At 40.8% G+C, this 22,419-nt stretch overlaps 1 protein-coding gene across 1 annotated transcript in view; it reads right to left on the reverse strand.

Moving 5' to 3' along the window:
* CCDC191 (coiled-coil domain containing 191) overlaps positions 1-22,419 on the reverse strand; it is a 95,072-nt gene that overhangs the window by 1,871 nt on the left and 70,782 nt on the right. The window contains exons 14-16 of the mRNA XM_052647418.1: positions 16,310-16,453; positions 11,644-11,796; positions 10,985-11,130 (exon numbers count right to left, since the gene is read on the reverse strand). Coding sequence (XP_052503378.1) covers positions 10,985-11,130; positions 11,644-11,796; positions 16,310-16,453 — 443 coding nt within the window. The remainder of the gene's footprint in view (positions 1-10,984; positions 11,131-11,643; positions 11,797-16,309; positions 16,454-22,419) is intronic.

The raw sequence follows: 22,419 nt of genomic DNA on the forward strand, positions 1-22,419 counted from the left end.
TATGGAAATATTTTTCTTAAGCTATGTTAATGAGCTATGTATTTGCCTTGGAATCTGCCTTTCTTCTAGTGGGTTAGGCCTAAAGACTCAAACCTTGAACCTATAATTCAACAAATCAGAATGTGTTACTCATGGAAATGTTCTCTTAAGGTATGTTAATAAAACTATTTGCTTGGAAACCTGCCTTTCTTTAAGATTCATGTCAATTGTTTTAAGGTGGGCGGGGGGGATGACTTACCTTGTGCCAATGCTATCTCAAAATGTGTGTTGTGGGAAAGGGGCTGATGCAGCTCTCTGTTTTGAGGGGATTCTTTATCTGATCAGCACCTTGCTAACAGATATATAACTCCTTGCTAAAAACTAACAAGAGGGGCACTCTTTCTGTCCCCTTCTGAAGTCTGTGTCAGAAGCTGCCTCTGTTCCTTTATACTTTAATAAAACTTTATTACACAAAATCTTAGAGTGATCAAGCCTTCTCTCTGACTCTGGATCGAACTCCTCTCCTCCAGAGGTCACGAATCCCCCTGTAGCTCATGGCTCGCAGCTGCAAACTTTCAGTTTCATAAGGAACCTCCATCCTTCCATAGTGGATGCACCAGTTTACGAGTCCCATCAACAGTGTACAAGGTTTCCTCCACAGCCTCTCCAGCATGTATTATTCATAGACTTTTTGATGACAGTCATTCTGACTAGTGTGAGGTGATACCATGTAGCTTTGATTTGCATTTCTGTAATAAATGAGTATCTTTTTTTGTGCCTGTTGGCCATCTGTATGTCTTCTTTGGAAAACTGTCTCCTTAAGTCTTCTGCCCACTTTTTGATTGGGTTGTTTGTTTTTCTATATTGAGTTGTATGAGCTGTTTATATTGGATGTTAACCCCTTGTTGGTCACATCATTTCAAACATTTTCTCCCATTTTGTAGGTTCTTTTTGTTTTGTTGACAATTTGCTTGTGCAAAAGCTTTTGATTAGTTCTGATTGATTAAATTTTGCTTTTATTTCTTTGGCCTTGGGAAACATTGCTATGATTTATGTCAAAGAATGTTTTTACTATGTTCACTTGTCTTAAAGTGCTTAAACCATTTCATTTATGTATATGGTGTGAGGGAATGTTCTAATTTCATTGATTCACATGTAGCTGTCTAGCTTTCCCAACACCACTTGTTGAAGAGACTTTCTTTTTCCCCTCCATTGTATATTCTTGCCTCTTTTATCACAGATTACTTGACCATAGGTGCATGGTTTTATTTCTGGTCTATTTTGTTCCATTGATTTGTAAATCTGTTTTGTTTGTTTTGATTACTGTAGCTTTGTAGTATTGTCTGAAGTCTAGAAGGGGTTGCCCCTCCAACTTTGTTCTGTTTTCTTAGAATTGCTTTAGCTATTCTGGGTGTTTTGTTGTTCCATATCAATTTTAGGATTATACTACTTCTGTGAAAAGTATCATGGGTATTTTGAGAGGGAATACATTAAATCTGTAGATTTCTTTGGGTAGTATGGCCATTTTAACAATATTCTTCCAATCGAAGAGCACAGGATAGCTTCCCATTTCCCGAGTCATCTTCGATTTCCTTTGTCAGTGTTTTATACATTTCTGCATATAGGTCTTTCACCTCCTTGTATGTTTGGTCTTAGGTGTATTATTTTTTAGATGAGATTTTAAACAGGACAGTTTCTTAACGCCCTGGTAGTTCACTGGTAAAGAAGTGCAACAGACTTCTGTTATATCACTGTTTTACCCTGTTACATTGCTGAATTCATTTATTCTAGTAGTTTTTGTTTAGAGACTTTGGGTTCTCTGCAGTGAAAATTTTCCCTCTTCCCTTCAAATCTGGATACTTTTACTTTTCTTGTCTGATTGCTGTGGCTAGGACTTCAAATTTGATACTGAAAAGTGGTGAGAGTGAGCATCCTTGTCTTGTTCCTGAATTTAGTGGGAAGGCTTTCATTTTTTCAGCACCGAGTATTATGTTGGCTGTGGATTTGTTGTAAATGACCTTTATTATGTTGAGATATGTTCCCTCTGTTCCCACTTTGGTGAAAGTTTTATCATGAATGCATGCTGAATTTTGTCAAATGCCTTTTCTGCATCTATTGAGATGATCATGTGGTTTTTGTCTTTTGTTAATGTGGTATATCACACTGATTTGCATATGCTAAACCATTCTTGTGATCCTGGAATGAATCCAATTTTGTAAATTCTGTCTGAGTATTGCTACCCCACTTTGTTGTTTCTATTTGCTCCCCTTATTTTCAGTCGGTGTGTCTTTTGCCCTAAAGTGAGTCTCTTTTTAGGCAGCATATTGCAGGTTTTTGTTTAAATCCAGTCTGCACTCTGTTTTTTGATTAGAGCATTTTGTCTATAAACGTTTAAAGTAATTATTGATCGGTATATAGTTATCGCCATTTTTAATCCTTGTTCTCCAGTGGTTTTTTCAGTTCTTGTTTTTCTTTTTTGTGGTTTAATGATTTTCTTTTATAATATGCTTTCCTTTCTTGTTTCTGTGAATCTATTGTGTTTTTTGATTGTGGTTATCATGGAGTTCAGTTATGTTGACCGACCCAGAAATATATCTTCTTGTTTTAAACTAATAGTCATTTAAATTTAAACACATTCTAAAAGATCTATATTTTTATACTCTCCTCACCCACGTTTAGTGATTTTTATGAATTACATCTTCATGCTTATCCTTTTATTGTTTATTGTAGTTATAATCTCTTTAAAATTTTTTTCATTGTTTTTTAATCTATGTACTGTCCATTCTGAAGGAGATGAGCCCTGGGATTTCTTTGGAGGGAATGATGCTGAAGCTGAAACTCCAGTACTTTGGCCACTGCATGTGAAGAGTTGACTCATTGGAAAAGACTCTGATGCTAGGAGGGATTGGGGGCAGGAGGAGAAGGGGACAACTGAGGATGAGATGGCTGGATGGCATCACTGACTCAATGGACGTGAGTCTGAGTGGACTCCGAGAGTTGGTGATGGACAGGGAGGCCTGGCATGCTGTGATTCATGGGATCGCAGAGTCGGACACGACTGAGTGACTGAACTGAACTGAACTGGCTTATTTCAGTTCAGTCGCATCCAACTCTGTGACCCCATGAACCACAGCACGCCAGGCCTCCCTGTCCATCACCAACTCCCAGAGTCCACCCAAACCCATGTCCATTGAGTCAGTGATGCCATCCAGCCATCTCATCCTCTGTCGTCCCCTTCTCCTCCTGCTCTCAATCTTTCCCAGCATGAGGGTCTTTTCCAGTGAGTCAGCTCTTCGCATCAGGTGACGAAAGTATTGGAGTTTCAGCTTCGACATCAGTCCTTCCAGTGAACACCCAGGACTGATCTCTTTAGGATGGACTGGTTGGATCTCCTTGCAGTCCAAGGGACTCTCAATAGTCTTCTCCAACACCACAGTTCAAAAGCATCAATTCTCCGGAGCTCAGCTTTCTTTATAGTCCAACTCTCACATCCATACATGACCACAGGAAAAACCATAGCCTTGACTAGATGGACCTTTGTTGGCAAAGTAATGTCTCTGCTTTTTAATATGCTGTCTAGGTTGGTCATAACTTTCCTTCCAAGGAGTAAGCATCTTTTAATTTCATGGCTGCAATCACCATCTGCGGTGATTTTGGAACCCAGAAAAATAAAGTCAGCCACTGTTTCCACTGTTTTCCCATCTATTTGCCATGAAGTGATGGGCCTGGATGTCATGATCTTAGTTTTCTGAATGTTGAGCTTTAAGCCAACTTTTTCACTCTCCTCTTTCATTTTCATCAAGAGGCTCTTTAGTTCCTCTTCACTTTCTGTCATAAGGGTGGTGTCGTCTGCATATCTGAGGTTATTGATATTTTTCCTGGCAATCTTGATTCCAGCTTGTGCTTCCTCCAGCCCAGTGTTTCTCATGATGTACTCTGCATATAAGTTAAATAAGCAGGGTGACAGTATACAGCCTTGATGTACAACTTTTCCTATTTGGAACCAGTCTGTTGTTCCATGTCCAGTTCTAACTGTTGCTTCCTGACCTGCATACAGGTTTCTCAAGAGGCAAGTCAGGTGGTCTGGTATGCCCATCTCTTTCAGAATTTTCCACAGTTTATTGTGATCCACACAGTCAAAGGCTTTGGCATAGTCAATAAAGCAGAAATAGATGTTTTTCTGGAACTCTCTTGCTTTTTCGATGATCTAGAAGATATTGGCAATTTGATCTCTGGTTCCTCTGCCTTTTCTAAAACCAGCTTGAACATCTGGAAGATCACAGTTCATCTATTGCTGAAGCTTGGCTTGGAGAATTTTGAGCATTACTTTACTAGTGTGTGAGATGAGTGCAATTGTGCAGTAGTTTGAGCATTCTTTGGCATTGCCGTTCTTTGGGATTGGAATGAAAACTGACCTTTTCCAGTCCTGTGGCCACTGCTGAGTTTTCCAAATTTGCTGGCATATTGAGTGCAACATTTTCACAGCGTCATGTTTCAGGATTTGAAATAGCTCAACTGGTGTTCCATCACCTCCACTAGCTTTGTTCGTGGTGATGCTTCCTAAGGCCCACTTGACTTCACATTCCAGGATGTCTGGCTCTAGGTGAGTGATCACATCATCATGACTATCTGGGTCATGAAGATCTTTTTTGTACAGTTCTTCTGTGTATTCTTGCCACCTCTTCTTAATATATTCTGCTTCTGTTAGGTCCCTACCTTTTCTGTCCTTTATTGTGCCCATCTTTGCATGAAATGTTCCCTTGGTATCTCTAATTTTCTTGAAGAGATCTCTAGTCTTTCCCATTCTGTTGTTTTCCTCTATTTCTTTGCACTGATCGCTGAGGAAGGCTTTATCTCTCCTTGCTATTCTTTGGAACTCTTCATTCAAATGGGTGTATCTTTCCTTTTTCCTTTGCTTTTCACAGCTATTTGTAAGGCCTCCTCAGACAGCCATTTTGCTTTTTTGCATTTCTTTTCCTTGGGGATGGTCCTGGCTTATTGAAGTGATCTTCAATCCTTAACTATATATTTGGTCTTCCTATTGGGAATTTCCCTTTTCTAAGTGAATTCTTTCCATGTAGAGAAGACCTTCCAACATTTCTTTTAGGTTAGGTTTGGTATTACTGAATTCTTTTAGTGTTTGCCTGTCTGAGAAATTCTTATCTCTTCTTCCGTTTTAAATGTTAATCTTGCTGGGTAGAGTATCCTAGTTTGCAGATTTTTCTCTTTCGAACTTTGAATACATCAGGCCACTTTCTTCTGGCCTGCAGGGAAATCAGCTGATAGCTTTATGGTTGTTTTTTTTTAATAACTATTTTTCTCTTGCTGCCTTAAGAATCCTAAGCTCTGCCATTTTAATTATGATATGTCTTGGTGTGGGTCTCTTTGGGTTTATTCTGTTTGGGACCTTTTGTGCTTCCTGTACCTGAATATCTTTTTCCTTCTTTAGATTTGGGAAGTTTTCAGCCATAATTTCTTCAAATACATTTTTGATCCCTTTCTCTTTTCACTTTCTGAAATGCCTGTTACATGTAGGTTGGCACATTTTATATTATCCCATAGATCTCATATGTTGTGTTCATCTTTTTTTCATTTGTCTGTTTGCTATTCTGATTTCCATTATTCTATCTTCCAGATAACCTATTCTGCTATCCATTGCTTCCAGATTGCTTTTTATCTTGGAAACTGAATTATCTTTGATTGGTTTAATTTTTTCTTTTTTTAGTTTTTAGTTCCTTGTTATAGTTCTGTGTTTATAATGATAATATTTCTTAATTTGGTTAGCATTTTTATTATTATCAATACCTTTCCGAACTCAAGGTCTGGTAGAGTGGTGAGCTCTGTTTTATTATTAGTTCTTTTAGGGGACTTCTCTTGCTCTTTTAACTGGGAGTAGTTCCTCTTCCTTTTCACTTAAATTTTCTGTCTCCATGTATTTAGTTATCCCTTGTGGTCTTGAAGGAGTATTTCTATGTGAGAGATCCCTGTGTAGACTGTGTGTCCCGTGTTTTTTGTGAGAGAGCAGGTTTTGATATGAACGCCAGCCATGTCTGTCCTCAGGCTGTGCCAGCCTTGTCACCTTGATGGAGGTGTGGTTTTGATCTAAATCCAGTGCAGGGGCAGGACTTACTTTCTGCTCTGTGGCAGTCACTACCCTGTCAGGCTACCAGTCGCTGGAGTAGAAGCCCTGAGGATCAGGTTCCATTCCCCTTGAGTGCATGCCCTGCCCCAGAGGAGGGGAGTGCTGGAGTAAGTGGGGCTCAAGCACCTACAGGGCACTGATGTAGCACCTAAATAGGTGACCTGGGCCTCACTCAGATGCAGGCCAAGGTCTCTTTCCCCACTGTGTTTGTCCCAGATCTAGTGCAAGCTGTAGTGTGCAGTGGGTGGGGCCAGGCATTTGCTAGGCTGGAGCTGAGGGTCAGGGCACTGTGGCTGCAGGAATTGAGGTATCTGGGCTGCTTCTGTGGCAGCCTTGTCTCAGGACCTCTCTGCCCCAGACCCAATGCTAAGGTGTGGTGTGGAGTGGGTGGGAGTTGGGGTGCTCTGGGAGAGGGACCCTGGTGTGCTCCTGTGGCATCGCTGGAGTGAGCTCTGACAGTGGTCACCACCACCCTACTTGGATCACATCCCCCTGGGCTGTCCCTAGGTGAGCCTCCTCCCTGGGCCTGGTTGACCCCCATGCAGTGCAGGGGTGTTCACCCCATTTGGATTAGTGAGTCTGGCAAGGCAGCAGCTACCAATGCAAGGCTCTCTCTGCCCTGGTTGTTGGCAAGCCAACTTACATGCACTCCTTGTGAATAGAGTTAGGCTTCTCCAGCCCTTCTATTTGTTCCAGTGATTCTCTCAGCAGCCAAAGGCGCTTGTCTCCTCTGCACAGAACCCCAGGACTGGCATGCCCAGACTATAGCTCAGCCTACTCATTCCCCAGGGCAAGGGTCTGCCCATAGAGACCTTCTCTTCCTTTCAGATCCACCCCCAGGGGCCCAGGTCCTGACCCAGTACCTTTTTCCTGTACTGCCCTGTTAAGTGGAGATCTTTCTTGCAACTTCTTCTGATGGTTTCTGTTAGTGTTCTGTGAGAACTGTTCCATTTGTAGACTTATTTTTCATGTGCTTGTGGGGAGAAGTGAGCTCTATGTCCTCCTACTCTGCCATCTTGATCCATCCTGAACTGAATTTTTACCAGGCAAAGAAAAGGCTTTCCTAGAAGAGGGCATGTCTTGAGTAAAGGCAGAGGCAAGAATAGCTAAGTTTATATTTTAATAAGTAGTGGCATGCTGCTGCTGCTGCTGCTGCTAAGTCGCTTCAGTCGTGTCCGACTCCGTGCGACCCCATAGACAGCAGCCAACCAGGCTCCCCCGTCCCTGGGATGCTCCAGGCAAGGACACTGGAGTGGGTTGCCATTTCCTTCTCCAATGCATGAAAGTGAAAAGTGAAAATGAAGTCACTCAGTCGTGCCTGACTCTTAGCGACCCCATGACTGCAGCCCACCAGGCTTCTCCGTCCATGGGATTTTTCAGGCAAGAGTACTGCAGTGGGTTGCCATTGCCTTCTCCAAAGTAGTGGCATAGATGGGACTTATTCTGGCTTCTTGACCTTCTCATGAAGCACCCCCTAGAATGCATTTCAGCCCCCATTAATTTTATGGCTGGTAGTTGATGTTTCTGATAATGCTGATTTTTTTTTTTTTTTGGTGGAGGTATTACTGTTCAGTTAAAAATGGCTTCAAGGAGTGGAGCTGCTTCATTTTATTTCTTCTTTCATCCATCTAGCATCCATTTCGACCATTGGTAGCTTCCTGTACTTGGCTCCATGACCCCCACTACCAGACCTTGACCCTATCTCCCACTCTCACCTGCTTTTCACACCTTTTTTCTGGCAACACTCCCATTTTCTGACTTCTGCATTTTAGCTACTACTGTTCTATCCTAACAACTCTGCCTCTTGGGGGAATTTTCTGCCTACATTTGTCTTCCTTCCTCTGAACTCCTAAAGCATATGGTCACATTCACTTATTTTGTGCTTATTTATAGTCTTACCTACCTACCCATCTATATCTGTCTACATCTATCTACCTTCCTACATCCATTCACCTGAGGTCCTTGACAAACATTCACAAACTCCTTGACAATTTGTGTGAAGTTGTATGTAATGTGCAGATGTGCATTTTCTAGAGAGCAGGTCTGTGACTTTCATTACTGCCTCACAGGGGCCTTTGATTGCAAAGTGGTTAAGAACTACAGTATCAAGGCAATACCAGAAAAATAAGAAGTACTAGTTCAGTTGAGACGAACTGGCCAAGTGCATAGCTAAGCTCTAAATGCAGAACTACACGAAAACTACCGATAATGAGAGACTCATGTGTGGAGACATCTCTTAGTCCTGCCATGTATAAAATATCAGATTTGTTAACATTATAAACCTATCCAATTACAAATTATATATACCTAGAAGTGATTCAGATATGCAGAATTAAACCTCATGGTCTTGTTAGGAATCATCTTTCTCAGTAGTACTGAGATTTTTCTTCCACAGCTTTTCTGTACAATATTCTTTCATTCAAATAAAGTTGAATTAAGAACTCGGTATCAATTTTTAAGTGTTAAAAGTTCCTTTTAAAAGATCTGTGACTAAATATTAGTGTCACTGCAGCAATAAAACATCCATTCATGTACCAAAAATCTATCATGCAACCATGTACTAGGCTTTGTTATGCTGAGGACACAGCTGCAAGCAAGATGTGATGGGGACTGACCGATGATAAACATGTAAACAGTAAATGACAATTTCAGGGTCTCCAGTGCTGTGAAGAAAATAGGGCAGGTTACTGGAGAGGAATGAATGCAGGCAGTTGGCGTGCTTTTGAGAGGAAACCTGATTGGTGAGGAGCTCTGGGTCATGTGAGAGCTGTGACGCAGATCGAGTGTTTGTCCAAGGAACGCTGAAGGAGGCTAGTGGGGCTGGACCGCGTGAACAAGGTGCGGAGCAGGAAGAGACGAAGTCACTGCAGTACTTTTACACCAAGTAGATGTTGGCTGAGATTCTTGTGGACTGCATGGATTCACACACTGATTTTGTTACTTTACACTCTGAATAGGACCACTATCTTACTATTGTATTTTAGTTTACAAATGAGATTGAATTAGAAAAGTGGGGAAGAAGACTAACTTAGCAAGAAGAGAATGATTTAGAGTCAGAAAACCTCAAACCTGATCTGGAGTTCAGGCTCCACCATCTGTTATTTGGGCAATTCACCGACCAAGTGTAACTTCAGTTTCTTTACCTGAAAATGCAACTCCTGACATACCACGACCCCCTCCGAAGCCTACACTCATCAGGTGAAATAGCGTGTATGAAAGCCCTCTCACTGCCCCCATGTTGCATCAGGCAGCTGCCTCAGTGAATCTCTCAGTCTGTTTTTGGCAGCTGAGAAACAGAAAACACAGATTTGGACAAAAAGGGTATTTAATAATAATGTATTAACAAAAACAAAAAAACACAGCTATTATTTTGGGTCAGCAGTGCATTAACTGCATTAACTGAGGACCTTTGTTACCTTGTTTAGTCCTCACAACAACCCCATAAAATGGTCTGCAGTTATCCTCATTTTATAAAAGAGGAATAGGGAGGTTCAAATGTGAGCATTTATTCAGAGGCAGGCCCTCTGAATACCTTCATTCATTGCCTATTTATTTTAGACAAAATTAGAATCAACTTGCTTATGTTTTCCCAGCCCACAGATTTTAGTACTTATAAATTAAACAAGGTTTTGCTAGAGGTGGGCACCCCACTGGCAACATGATAGAAACGCATTAAAAAAAAAAAAAAAGATACACACACACCACTTACATACAAATGAAAGCAAAGCAACCAAAAATGAATCAATACAGTGAGAAAAGGGACATACACCTTCACAGCAGTCTTCACACCTCAGAACCTGAAGGTGAAACTCAACATTAACTGTAAGAAATGACATTAAATAACCAATAAAGGACAAATCATTTGCTTACTTTCCAACGGAAGTACCTAGTGAAGTTTAGAATATTTTTATCCAAAATGCTTGACTTAGAAAACAAATAATGTACTTAGTGTTATTTGCTCAGTCATGCGACCCCATGGACTGTAACCCACTAGGCTCCTCTGTCCATGGGATTCTCCAGGCAAGAATACTGGGGTGGGTAGCCATTTCCTGCTCCAGAGGATCTTCCCAACCCAGGGGTCGAACCCAGGTCTCCTGCATTGCAGGCAGATTCTTTACCATCTTGAGTTACAGGGAAGTCCTAGTGTATTTATATGGAATAGTTTATTCCCCAAAGACACTGAATTAAATAAGTCATTACTGTATTATAAATATTAACAGGACATATGATTCTACTTATATAAATCTCCAAGTCTTGACTTCATACTTTGGAGGTAAAAATAAAAGGAGTGCAAGGACGTGTTTATCATAAAGGTCGGGAGGGTAGTTTACCTCTGTGAGGAGACAATGGGACCCGTGACTAGAGAGGAGCCCGCGGGGGCTCCTGGGGCCAACAGAGTCCTACTCCTCGACCTCAGGGGTGGTGACGGTGGCGGCAGCAGTGTCATCCCCTTTACAGTGTGCATTAAGCTGTGCTGGTATGAGTTAAGCACTTTTCTATATTTGCGTTGTATTTCACAATAAAGAATATTTGAAAAAAGAAAAGGTAAAACTATACGACAAAGAATACAGTGCCTCTGCTTCTGCGCCTTTGCGTGTATTTCACATTATTTTCTGACCCATCCTGTGAGATGGGAGGCAAGCATCATCTTCCTCCTCCTCTTCATTTTATTTATTTTTTTTCTTTCATTTTAAAGAGGGGGACCCTGGAGTTCCAGGGGGTTACTCCCGTCTTCACCCACAGAGTCAGGGGGCAAGCTGGGGCTGCCAACCCTGCCAGGCATCTCTGAGTGGTCAGCTCTTCTAGCCTCTGCCCCAGGCAATTGTGAAATTGTGAGTGAATTTTCAGAGATGAAAACCTCACCTGTCACTGTGTTCCACCGCAATCTGGTACTTGTTCTGAGAATCGACCCTGGCCTCCCTGACCATGTCACGCCAGGCCCTGAAAATCTTCTTCTGAAGAAAATGTACGCACAGTTTTCTTACTTCTTCGTCTAGATCAATCAGGTGCTGGGGATAAAGACGGGGGAAAAGTGAGGCATATAATATCATAGACAAAAAATTGGAGCAAATAGTACAAAAGAGAAAGAATCAAAACAAAGGACACTGGAGGCATGAGGAGGATATGGCAGCCAAGGCCATATCCTCTGTCATGGATTCAAAAGATAATAATGGAATCAGAGGGGTAGAAACCCTTCTAGGACCAAGGGGGCAGGTTCCTAGTAAAATCACTTGAGCAATTATGGGACAAGAAACAGATTAGTATAAAAACAAAAGCTGAGGTAGTGACACATTACAGTTTATATGGGTACTCTCTGTGTGAAAAGAAATGTGCTTAAGGTTTTATACTAACAAAGAACAGATCGGACATTTTCAAATTCAGTTCAAAGCAATGGATTGAATTTCCTCTTCTATATTGTTCTTGAAAAAAACATAATGACTTGACATCTGGAGTACACCTACTTTTCTTGCATAGGGTTGGGCAGAGACATGTATTTAAAACTCTCTTCTTTGTGGCCTTACCTGTAGCCAGCTCCGGATAACTCTCCTAAGCAATATTTCTGAATAAAATTGATCAGCCTGGGCCATCTTCTTAGCCAGGCTTTCCTGACACCACTGGAACCAGGTCAGCAGGCATTTCCTCTGTAGGGTCAAAGAGTGATGCTCTTTGGCCACCTGGACAATGTTTTAAATGAGAAAAGGAAATTATCTCTTATATCCTAAATCATTTAAGGAAATACACATCACCTTGGCAAGTGATGCTGTAAACCCCACATAGGCAGTTACTCTCTTAAGGACATTCATTTATGTCCTAAAAACTTTGACTGTATTATATGGGGATTTTAGATTCACAGAATGCATAGCCTTTCAATACTGACTCTGAAGACCACAATGACTGGCTGGTTATTAAGGAAATGGAATAAACAACCTCCAAAACCATTAGGTCACTTGTATTGAGTTTTGAAGTGGGTGGCTGGCAACAGTCTGTTTTGATCTCCAGGAGCTTGGGCAGCAACTGCATAACAAACCTCTCTTTATTATCTACTTAACCACTGTCTAATTGAGGAAGTGCCAATACTTTCAATTTGTTTTGCAGAATGAGCTGTCACTAGCATTGAAATTTAGACATTATCAGTAAACCACAGAATAATTTGATAGAAAAATAATGATGAATAATTTAATGTCTTACCAACTTAAAAGGCTCAGAGTATCATTCTATCAAAATAAACATACAACTCTGACTTTATAGATTTTAAAAAGTAACTGTTCCATTCTTTCAAGAGGTCAGAGGAAAAAGCCTTTCTCTCTTCAGTTCAGTTCAGTCACTCAGTTGTGTCCGACTCTTTGTGACCCCATGAATCGCAGCACGCCAGGCCTCCCTGTCCATCACCAACTCCCGGAGTTCACTCAGACTCACGTCTATCGAGTCCGTGATGCCATCCAGCCATCTCATCCTCTGTCGTCCCCTTTTCCTCCTGCCCCCAATCCCTCCCAGCATCAGAGTCTTTTCCAATGACTCAACTCTTCGCATCAGGTGGCCAAAGTACTGGAGTTTCAGCTTCAGCATCATTCCCTCCAAAGAAATCCCAGGGCTCATCTCCTTCAGAATGGACTGGTTGGATCTCCTTGCAGTCCAAGGGACTCTCAAGAGTCTTCTCCAACACCACAGTTCAAAAGCATCAATTCTTCGGTGCTCAGCTTTCTTCACAGTCCAACTCTCACATTCATACATGACCACTGGGAAAACCATAGCCTTGACTAGATGGACCTTTGTTGGCAAAGTAATGTTTCTCCTTTTCAATATGCTGTCTAGGTTGGTCATAACTTTCCTTCCAAGGAGTAAGCGTCTTTAATTTCATGGCTGAATCACCATCTGCAGTGATTCTGGAGCCAAAAAAAATAAAGTCTGACACTGTTTCCACTGTTTCCCCATCTATTTCCCATGAAGTGATGGGACGAGATGCCATGATCTTAGTTTTCTGAATGTTGAGCTTAAAGCCAACTTTTTCACTTTCCTCTTTCACTTTCATCAAGAGGCTCTTTAGTTCCTCTTCACTTTCTGCCAAGGGTGGTGTCATCTGCATATCTGAGGTTATTGATATTTCTCCCGGCAATCTTGATTCCAGCTTGTGCTTCTTCCAGCCCAGCGTTTCTCATGATGTTCTCTCTTAGTCCTCTCCAGAAAACTGGGCATGTTTTCTAAGCCTTGTCTCACCACTGAGCAATGTGAATGTGACTGACCTGAATGAGTCCCTTGGCAGTCACACGTACTGGCTAGTCACACACACTCCCAGGAGGTCTCTGTGGCACCTGGGAGCCAAAAGGCAAGAGGAGCCAGAAACACATTGCCTCCTACCCTCCCTTAGAGGAAAACACAAGAGAACCAGGGAGAAAAAGATAGTCAGAAGATGCCTTTAAAATTCTAAAAGTGGTTATTGGAACAAATGGAATACGGTACATGTGAGTTGTAGGGAAAATGCTAAATAACTCTTCTGAAAACAACACAAAATGCAGTATAAAGAAGCCAGTAACTGTTTAACTAGATCATCTTTCATTCTTAATTTTTTCTATCCTTTCCTGGAAGTCAACTCTGATGGACGAAGCAGCTACTGCTTCCTCTTACTATTCTCCAGCACTGTTACTTTTTTTTGTTTTTTTAAACTTTTAGCTGGTGGTTGGTATCTACATATCCCTCTGATTCCTACCCAGCACAGAAGACATGCCTGAACTGGGCAGGATTTTTGGAGGAAGGGGCTGCTGAGTTCCCTCCTAGCTTTGCGACCAATGTGCTGTGTGACCTTAAGCAAGTGAGTTTTCCTTTCTGAGGCTCAGTTTCTTTACAAATTGAAAGAGATGGGAGAGGATTACTAGTATTCTAACATTCTGTTATCCTGTGTGGTAGGCTGAACAGTGGCCTCAGGATGGCCACAGGCTAAATCACTGGAATCTGCAGATATGTTACCTTATAAGGTAAAAGGGATTTTGCAGATGTGATTAAGTGAAGGATCTTAAGATGGGGAGATGGTCCTGGATTATATGGCAGAGCTCTAAATGTAATCACAAGCGTTCTTGTAAGAGGGAGGCAGGAGGAACAGCATCAATATGAGATGTGACATCAAAGTAAGGGATCAAGAGAGAATCGAGGAAGGGGCGATGGGCAATGAAATGCAGGCAGCCAGTAGAAGCTGAAAAAAGCCAGGAGACAAGATTCTCTCCCGGAACCTCCAGGAGGAACCTGTCCCTACTGACACTTTGACTTCAGCCCAGGAAGTCTGATTTTGGACTTCTGACTTAAACAGAAATTTAAGACAATAAAATTTGTGTTTTAAGACACTGTTTGTGGTAATTTGTTACAACAGTATAGGTAACACACTTGTTGTTCAATACAGACTAGAGAGGTGGTTCTCAAAATGTGCTGCTAAGACTACTTGGATCAGAATCTCCTGGGCTACTTTTTTTTTCTTTTGAAAAATGTTTTTGGCCATGGCACGTGGGATCCTAGTTCCTTGACCAGGGATTGAACCCGTGTCCCTTACACTGGAAGGTGGAGTCTTAACCAGTGGGTCACCAGGGAAGGTCCTAGACTACTTTAAAAAAAATGCAGAGTCCCTGACACACCACCCCCACCGCCCCGGCCAACAACCCAGAGCTACTGAGAACACCTGGGGGTGGGAACAGGAACACGCATTTTTACAAGCTTTCCAGATGGTTTCATGAATAGGAAAGTTTGGAAATGCTGGATTCATCTCTGTGTTTTTCTGGTTTTAATTAAGTTTTTCTATATTTAAAGCCTATGCTGTCATTTTGAACTCAAACTCTGGTTTCTTTTACATTCTTATAAATAAATTTTTAAAAACTTAATTTGGGGGTCTTCCTTGGTGGTCCAGTGGCTGACTTCAGACTCCCGGTGCAGGAGGCGTGGGTTCCATCCCTGGTCAGGGAACTAGATTCCTCATGCCTCAACTAAAGATCCTGCAAGCCACAACAAAGACCCTGCATGTGGCAGCAAAGATCCCTTGCAGTACTGCAACTACAACCTGGTGCAGCCAAATAAATATTAAAAAAAATTTGGTTATTCATGCTAGATTATTTTCTTCGTAAATTTTATACCTTTGATTTTATTCAGTCAAAAACAGGGCCAAAAAAAAGAAGAGCTGATGAGAAGATAAGAGTGAGTTATTCCCTCTCTGCTTTTTGTGTATTAATAATTTAAAAACAAAGAAAGAAATAGACAAAAGCCAGATAAAACGAGGAGCACATGAACGGATAGCAAACTATTTGACATGACTAATCTTTGTGGTAGTATATTACAAGAAGCAAACTTCCATTCAAATTTCATTTCCACACTTGTTTACTCAATAGATTAAGGCTCGGCCCTCCCATTTCATTATCGGGAAAATAGTGTGGTTCAGCTGGTAAAGAATCTGTCTGCAATGTGGGAGACCTGGGTTCGATCCCTGAGTTGGGAAGATCCCCTGGAGAAAGGAAAGGCTACCTGCTCCAGTATTCTGGCCTGGAGAAGTCCATGGACTGTATAGTCCATGGGGTCGCAAAGAGCTGGACATGACTGAGTGACTTTTCACTTTGGGGCACAGATGGGGCAAAGCCTCCAATAGGAGCGCTCCTCATGCCCTTAGGCCTGACCACCATAAACTGGCCTCCTTAGCTGGTTTGGGATACTCAGTAGTTCCAGAACACTAAGAGGCATTAAGAGGCAGAGGACAAAAAATCGGAGACACAGAAAAACAGTATGGAGGGCATTTAGAAAAGATAAAAAGGAAAGAAAGTGTGAAAATAGAAGAGAACAAAGAGAATGAAAGGTGAACAGATTGGCTAGGGGAGGAAAAAGAGTAACCTGAGTCACATTCACAAAGGTATAATCTTCAAGGATTCTTACGATGTAGAACATTATTGTTCATCTTTAATCCTAGTTTTCACAACCAAAAATATTAGCCTTACTTTTCAGTATTCACTTGGCCAAATGTATAAACAAGAGTGGTCTAACTAGTATAGAAAAACAATACATACATGCTTCAAACTGTTATCTGAAACAAATAAATATCCACACTCAATTCATTTACCTTTCTGATTTTTAAATCCCCAAACAACCTCAAGGCCTAATTGGGTGTTTATTTGAAAGTCCACCTGTTGAGTTGGGGGGGAGGTGAGTAAGAGTGTGATACTCTACCTGGAGGTTTTGCTTGCTTCGCATTCTTAGCCTCTTCCAAGGCTCCAGACCTTTATTTCTTAGCAATACCCTTTCATAGTGTTCTTTGGCTATTGCTTCCAGCTGCTGGTTCCTCTTAATTCTCTTCTGCTTCTCTAGTTCTTTCTGGAAAAAAAAAAAGTAAAAATGCCAAGGAGGAACCAAAATGGTGAGATAGGAGGCTACTAAACTTCCTTCCTCCTTTGGATGCATTGAATGTATAGCTACATATGGAGCAGTTCCCTCTGAAAAAAATCCATAAACTAGCTGTGTGACTTTTCCACATCAAGCAAATGAGAAAATACCCACAGTGATACATCAAAAATACTGACAGGAAAGACTGAGACACAGTCTCACCATAAACTCCATCCCTGGCTCAGTGCCATATAATTGGGAGAGATGGCACTGAGCCATCCCAATCCATAGGGATTCCTCAGTGTCTCCACGAGGAATGAAGGGTTTGGACTACACTTCTAGCATCCTGATTTTAAAGATAACCATTCAAGCAAGGGATGGGCCCCCCCAAACACCTAGCTCTGAAAGCCAATAAGGCTTGTGTCCATGAGACACACAAGACTATAGCAAACAAAAAAACAGGTCTTAATGGATGTGAGGTACTCACTGTGGCTATGCTCCTACGATCAGTTCTGAGAAATCAGGCAAAAAAGTCCATCACCCAGGCTTTCCCTGAAAGGAATGTGACTGCATATTTTACAAGCTGCTGCTTGAGGGTTCAGATTCTAATTTAGCTTGCATCTAGGAGCTGGCTGAGATCCTTCCTAAAGGCTGAGAGAGCCTTTAGGTACTTCCTCTTCTTTCTCCCTCTGGCTCATTCCAAAGGTAAAACCAGATTGCTAGCATTTCTCTGAAGGGAGCTTATATACATGTTGGCTTATACACATGTTTTAGACGCTAACTTCAGTGACCGTCACCTGAGAGGGATGGGCCTCTGGGCTTTGATAGCCAATGGAACTTAGAATCACAAGTCCCATAGGAGTATGGCAAACAAGCAGGTTTTAAATAGGCACAGAAAGACTCCAGCCCCATTGCCTTGGCCACCCAGCCCCAGGGCTATACACCAGGACTCAGTGAAAGGGAGCAGGAAAAACACACATCTCCTAGTTTCTCCCTGGAAGGGGCTTAACTATATATATTATATACATATATATACTTAACTACACACAAACATATATATATATATACACACACACACACACACACACACTCAGCATAGGTGCTGCTTAAGGGTACAGCTTCTAATCAGTGTGCATCAAGGTACTGACTGAGATCCTTTCTTTGGGGACACTGATAAGTCTGGACACATACTCAAACAGGCGGAGTTACTAAAGACAAAGACAGTGGCTTTGACAATCAGAAAGGTTTGAGAGACAACCAGGAATCTGGGCCAGGCTGACTGATGAGTTCATCTTCTTGAGACCACTCTGTCAAGACTAGGAGAGGTGACTGTTTAATGTACAGAAACCAACACAGAGAGTCAAGAAAAATAAAGAAACAGAGAACTATGTTCCAAACAAAAGAGCAAGATAAACTTCCAGAAACCAATCTTAATGAAATGGAGATAAGTGATTTACCCAATAGTGAAGTCATTCAGTCATATGTGACTCTTTGCGACCCCATGGACTGTTGCCTACCAGGCTCCTCTGTCCATGGGATTTTCCAGGCAAGAATACTGGAGTGCGTTGCCATTTCCTTCTCTAGGAGATCTTCCCAACCCAGGGATTGAACCCAGGTCTCCTGCATTGTAGGCAGATGCTTTACCGTCTGAACCATCAGGGAAGTCCAATTTACCCAATAGTGTTTACAAAATAATGGTGATAAGGATGCTAACTGACATCAGGAGAGCAATGCACAAAGTGAGAATTTCAACAGAGAGAGAAAACATTAAAAAGTACCAAACATAAATCACACAGCTGAAGAATACAATAATCAAACTGAAAAATTCAACAAAGGGGTTCAACAGCACACTAAACTGAAGGAAAAGATTCAGCCAGCTTACAGACAGAACAGTGGAATTCATCCAATCAGAGAAACGAAAAAATAATGAGAAAAAGTGAAAATAGCTTAAGGGACTAATGGGATATCATCAAAGGGAGAATATATATATTATAGGAGTCCCAGAAAGAGAAAAGAGAACAAAGCTTATTCAGAGAAATACTGGCTGAAAAACTTCCCTAACCTTGAGAAAGAAACAGATATCCAGGTTCAAGAAGCCCAAAAGTATCAAATAAGATGAATCTAAAGACACACACACAAAGACAGTTTAAACTGTCAAAAATTAAAGACAAAGAATCTTAAAAACAATAGAAAAAAGTAACTTATATACAAAGCCATTCCTTATACACTGACAGTACAAAACTGTCAGTGGATTTTTCAACAGAAACCTCGCAGGCCAGAGAAGTGGGATGTTATATTCAAGTGCTGAAAGAAAAAACTGCCAATTAAGAATATTCTACCCAGGAACAGTGTTCTCTAATCAGTAATATGAAAATATATTAAAGTATAAACTTACTAATAAAGGTAAATATATTGTTAAATGCAGAATACTCAATATTGTAATGGTGAGTCACTTAAAACTCTAGTACAAGTTAAGACAAAAGTATTAAAAACAACTAAATAATTTGATATACAATATAAAAAGATGTAAAGTGTGACAGTAACACAAATATGGTGGCAGAAGTGTAAAAATACAGAGTTTTTGTATGCATTCAAAATTATCAGCTTAAAGACTGTGATGACTACAAAATGTTTTATATAAGCCTTATGGTAACCACAAAGCATAAACTTACAGTAAATATACAAAATATAAATCATAGCACAATACATATAATCAAAAGAACTCAAGAGAGGAAGAAAGGAAAAAAAGAAATTACAAAACAGCTAGAAAATAATTAAAATGGCAAAATAGCAAGCCAACACCTATTAATAATTGCTTTAAATGTACATAGATTAAAGTTGAACGGATAAAAACATAAGACCTGACTATATGCTTTCAATGAGAGGCTCACTCCAGCTTTAAGGACACAATAGACTGAAAGTGATGGGATGGAGAAGATATTCTATGCAGACAGGTAGTTTGGATTGTAAGGAGAGCAGGGGTAGCTGTATTTATATCAGACAATATAGACATTAGGCCTGTATAAAACTATAACAAGTGACATTATGTCATGATAAAGAAGTCAGTCAAGAGGATGTAACAAGTTATATGATATGCGCTCAACACTGGAGCACCTAAATATATATAAAGCAAATATTAACATTTTGAAGTGAGAAGTAGCAGAAATACAATAGTAGTAGTGGATTTTGATAAGCCACTTCCAACAATGGACAGGTCACCCAAACAGAAAATCAACACGGACATACTGGACTTAAATAACAAGTTAGATGGAATTAATAGATATACACAGAACATTTTATCCACTGGCAGCAGAATACATATTTTTCTCAAGTGTACATGGAACATTCTTCAGGATGGATCATATGTTAGGCCATAAAACAAGTCTTAATAAATTTTAAAAGACTGAAATCATATCAAGCATATTTTCCAACTTCAATGTTATAAAATTAAAAATCAATATGAGGAAAACTGGAAAATTCACAAATATGTGGAGATTAAACATGATTCTGAACAACCAAGAGTCACAAAGGAACTAGAAGAACAAGCTAAGCCCAAAGTTAGCAGAAGGAAGGAAATAAAGATTAAAACAGAAATAAATGAAATAGAGACTAGAAAGAAGATTAAAAAGATCATAGATGCTAAGAACTGTTTAAAAAAAACAAAAAACAAAAACCCAGACAAACCATTAGCTAGACTAAGGGAAAAAAAGACAAAGTCAGAAATGAAAGACATTACTACAGAAAACTGAGAAATAAAAACTACTATAAACAATTAAATGCCAACAAGTTAGATAACATAAGAAGAAATGGATAGATTCCTAGAAACATGTAACCTACTATGACTGAGTCATGAAGAATCAGAAAACTGAACAGACTAATTCTGGTAAAGAGACTGAATCAGTAATCAAAATCTTGGATTTGACACCAAAAGCAAAGGCTGCTGCTGCTAAATCTCTTCAGTTGTGTCCAACTCTGTGCTACCCCATAGACGGCAGCCCACCAGGCTCCCCCATCCCCAGATTCTCCAGGCAAGAACACTGGAGTGGGTTGCCATTTCCTTCTCCAATGCATGAAAGTGAAAAGTGAAAGTGAGGTCGCTCAGTCATTTCCGACCCTCAGTGACCCCATGAACTGCAGCCCACCAGGCTCCTCTGTCCATGGGATTTTCTAGGCAAGAGTACTGGAGTGGGGTGCCACTGCCTTCTCCCAAAAGCAAAGGCAACAAAAGCCAAAATAAATGAGCAGGACTACATCAAACTAAAAAGCTTCTGTACAGGAAGGGAAACCAACAACACAATGAAAACGAAACCTATGGAATGGGAGAAAATATTTGCAACCACCTACCCAGTAAAGGGTTAATATCCAAAATATACAAGGAACTCATATAACTCAAAAGCAAAAAAAAAAAAAAAGCAACAACAAAAAACTCATTTGAAAAAATGGATAAAGGATCTGAACAGACTATTTTCCAAAGAAGACACACACAAGTGGCCAACGGGTATGTGAAAAAGTGCTCAAAATCACTAATCATCAGGGGTATACAAAACGACAATAAGCTATCACCTCACACCTGTTAGGATGGCAATTAACAAAAAGACAAGGGATAACAAATGCTAATGAGGATGTGGAAAAAAGGGAACCGTTGTACACTGTGGAGGAATGTAAACTGGTACAGCCACTAAGGAGAACAGTATGGAGGTTCCTCAATAAATTACAAATGAACTACTATATTACCCAGCAATCTTACTTCTGAGTATATATCCAATGGGAAACAAAATCACTATCTCAAAGATACATGTGTCAGTTCAGTTCAGTCGATCAGTCGTGTCCGACTCTTTGCAACCCCAAGAACCACAGCACGCCAGGCCTCCCTGTCCATCACCAACTCCTGGAGTCTACCCAAACCCATGTCCATCAAGTTGATGATGCCATCCAACCATCTCATCCTGTCCCCCTTCTCCTCCTGCCCTCAATCTTTCCCAGCATCAGGGTCTTTTCAAATGAGTCAGCTCTCTGCATCAGGTGGCCAAAGTATTGGAGTTTGAGCTTCAACATCAGTCCTTCCAATAAACACCCAGGACTGATCTCCTTTAGGATGGACTGGTTGGATCTCCTTGCAGTCCAAGGGTCTCTCAAGAGTCTTCTCCAACACCACAGTTTAAAAGCATCAGTTCTTTGGTGCTCAGCTTTCTTTATAGTCCAACTCTCACATCCATACATGACCACTGGAAAAACCATAGCCTTGACTAGATGGACCTTTGTTGGCAAAGTAATGTTTCTCCTTTTTAATATGCTGTATAGGTTGGTCATAACTTTTCTTCCAAGGAGTAAGCATCTTTTAATTTCATGGCTGCAGTCACCATCTGCAGTGATTTTGGAGCCCAGAAAAATAAAGTCTGACACTGTTTCCACATCTATCTACCATGAAGTGATGGGACTGGATGCCATGATCTTAGTTTTCTGAATGTTGAGCTTCAAGCCAACTTTTTCACTCTCCTCTTTCATTTCCATCAAGAGGCTCTTTAGTTCCTCTTCACTTTCTGCCATAAGGGTGGTGTCATCTGCATAACCAAGGTTAATGATATTTCTCCCGGCAATCTTGATTCCAGCTTGTGCTTCATCCAGCCCAGCATTTCTCATAATGTACACTGCGTACAAGTTAAATAAGCAGGGTGACAATATACAGCCTTGATGTACTCCTTTTCCTATTTGGAACCAGTCTGTTGTTCCATGTCCAGTTATAACTGTTGCTTCCTGACCTGCATATAGGTTTCTCAAGAGCCAGGTCAGGTGGTCTGGTATACCCATCTCTTTCAGAATTTTCCACAGCTTATTGTGATCCACACAGTCAAAGGCTTTGGCATAGTCAACAAAGCAGAAATAGATGTTTTTCTGGAACTCTCGTTTTTTTGATGATCCAGCAGATGTTGGCAATTTGATCTCTGGTTCCTCTGCCT

Source organism: Budorcas taxicolor, chromosome 1 (genome assembly GCF_023091745.1).
Source record: "Budorcas taxicolor isolate Tak-1 chromosome 1, Takin1.1, whole genome shotgun sequence".
NCBI lineage: Eukaryota > Metazoa > Chordata > Mammalia > Artiodactyla > Bovidae > Budorcas > Budorcas taxicolor.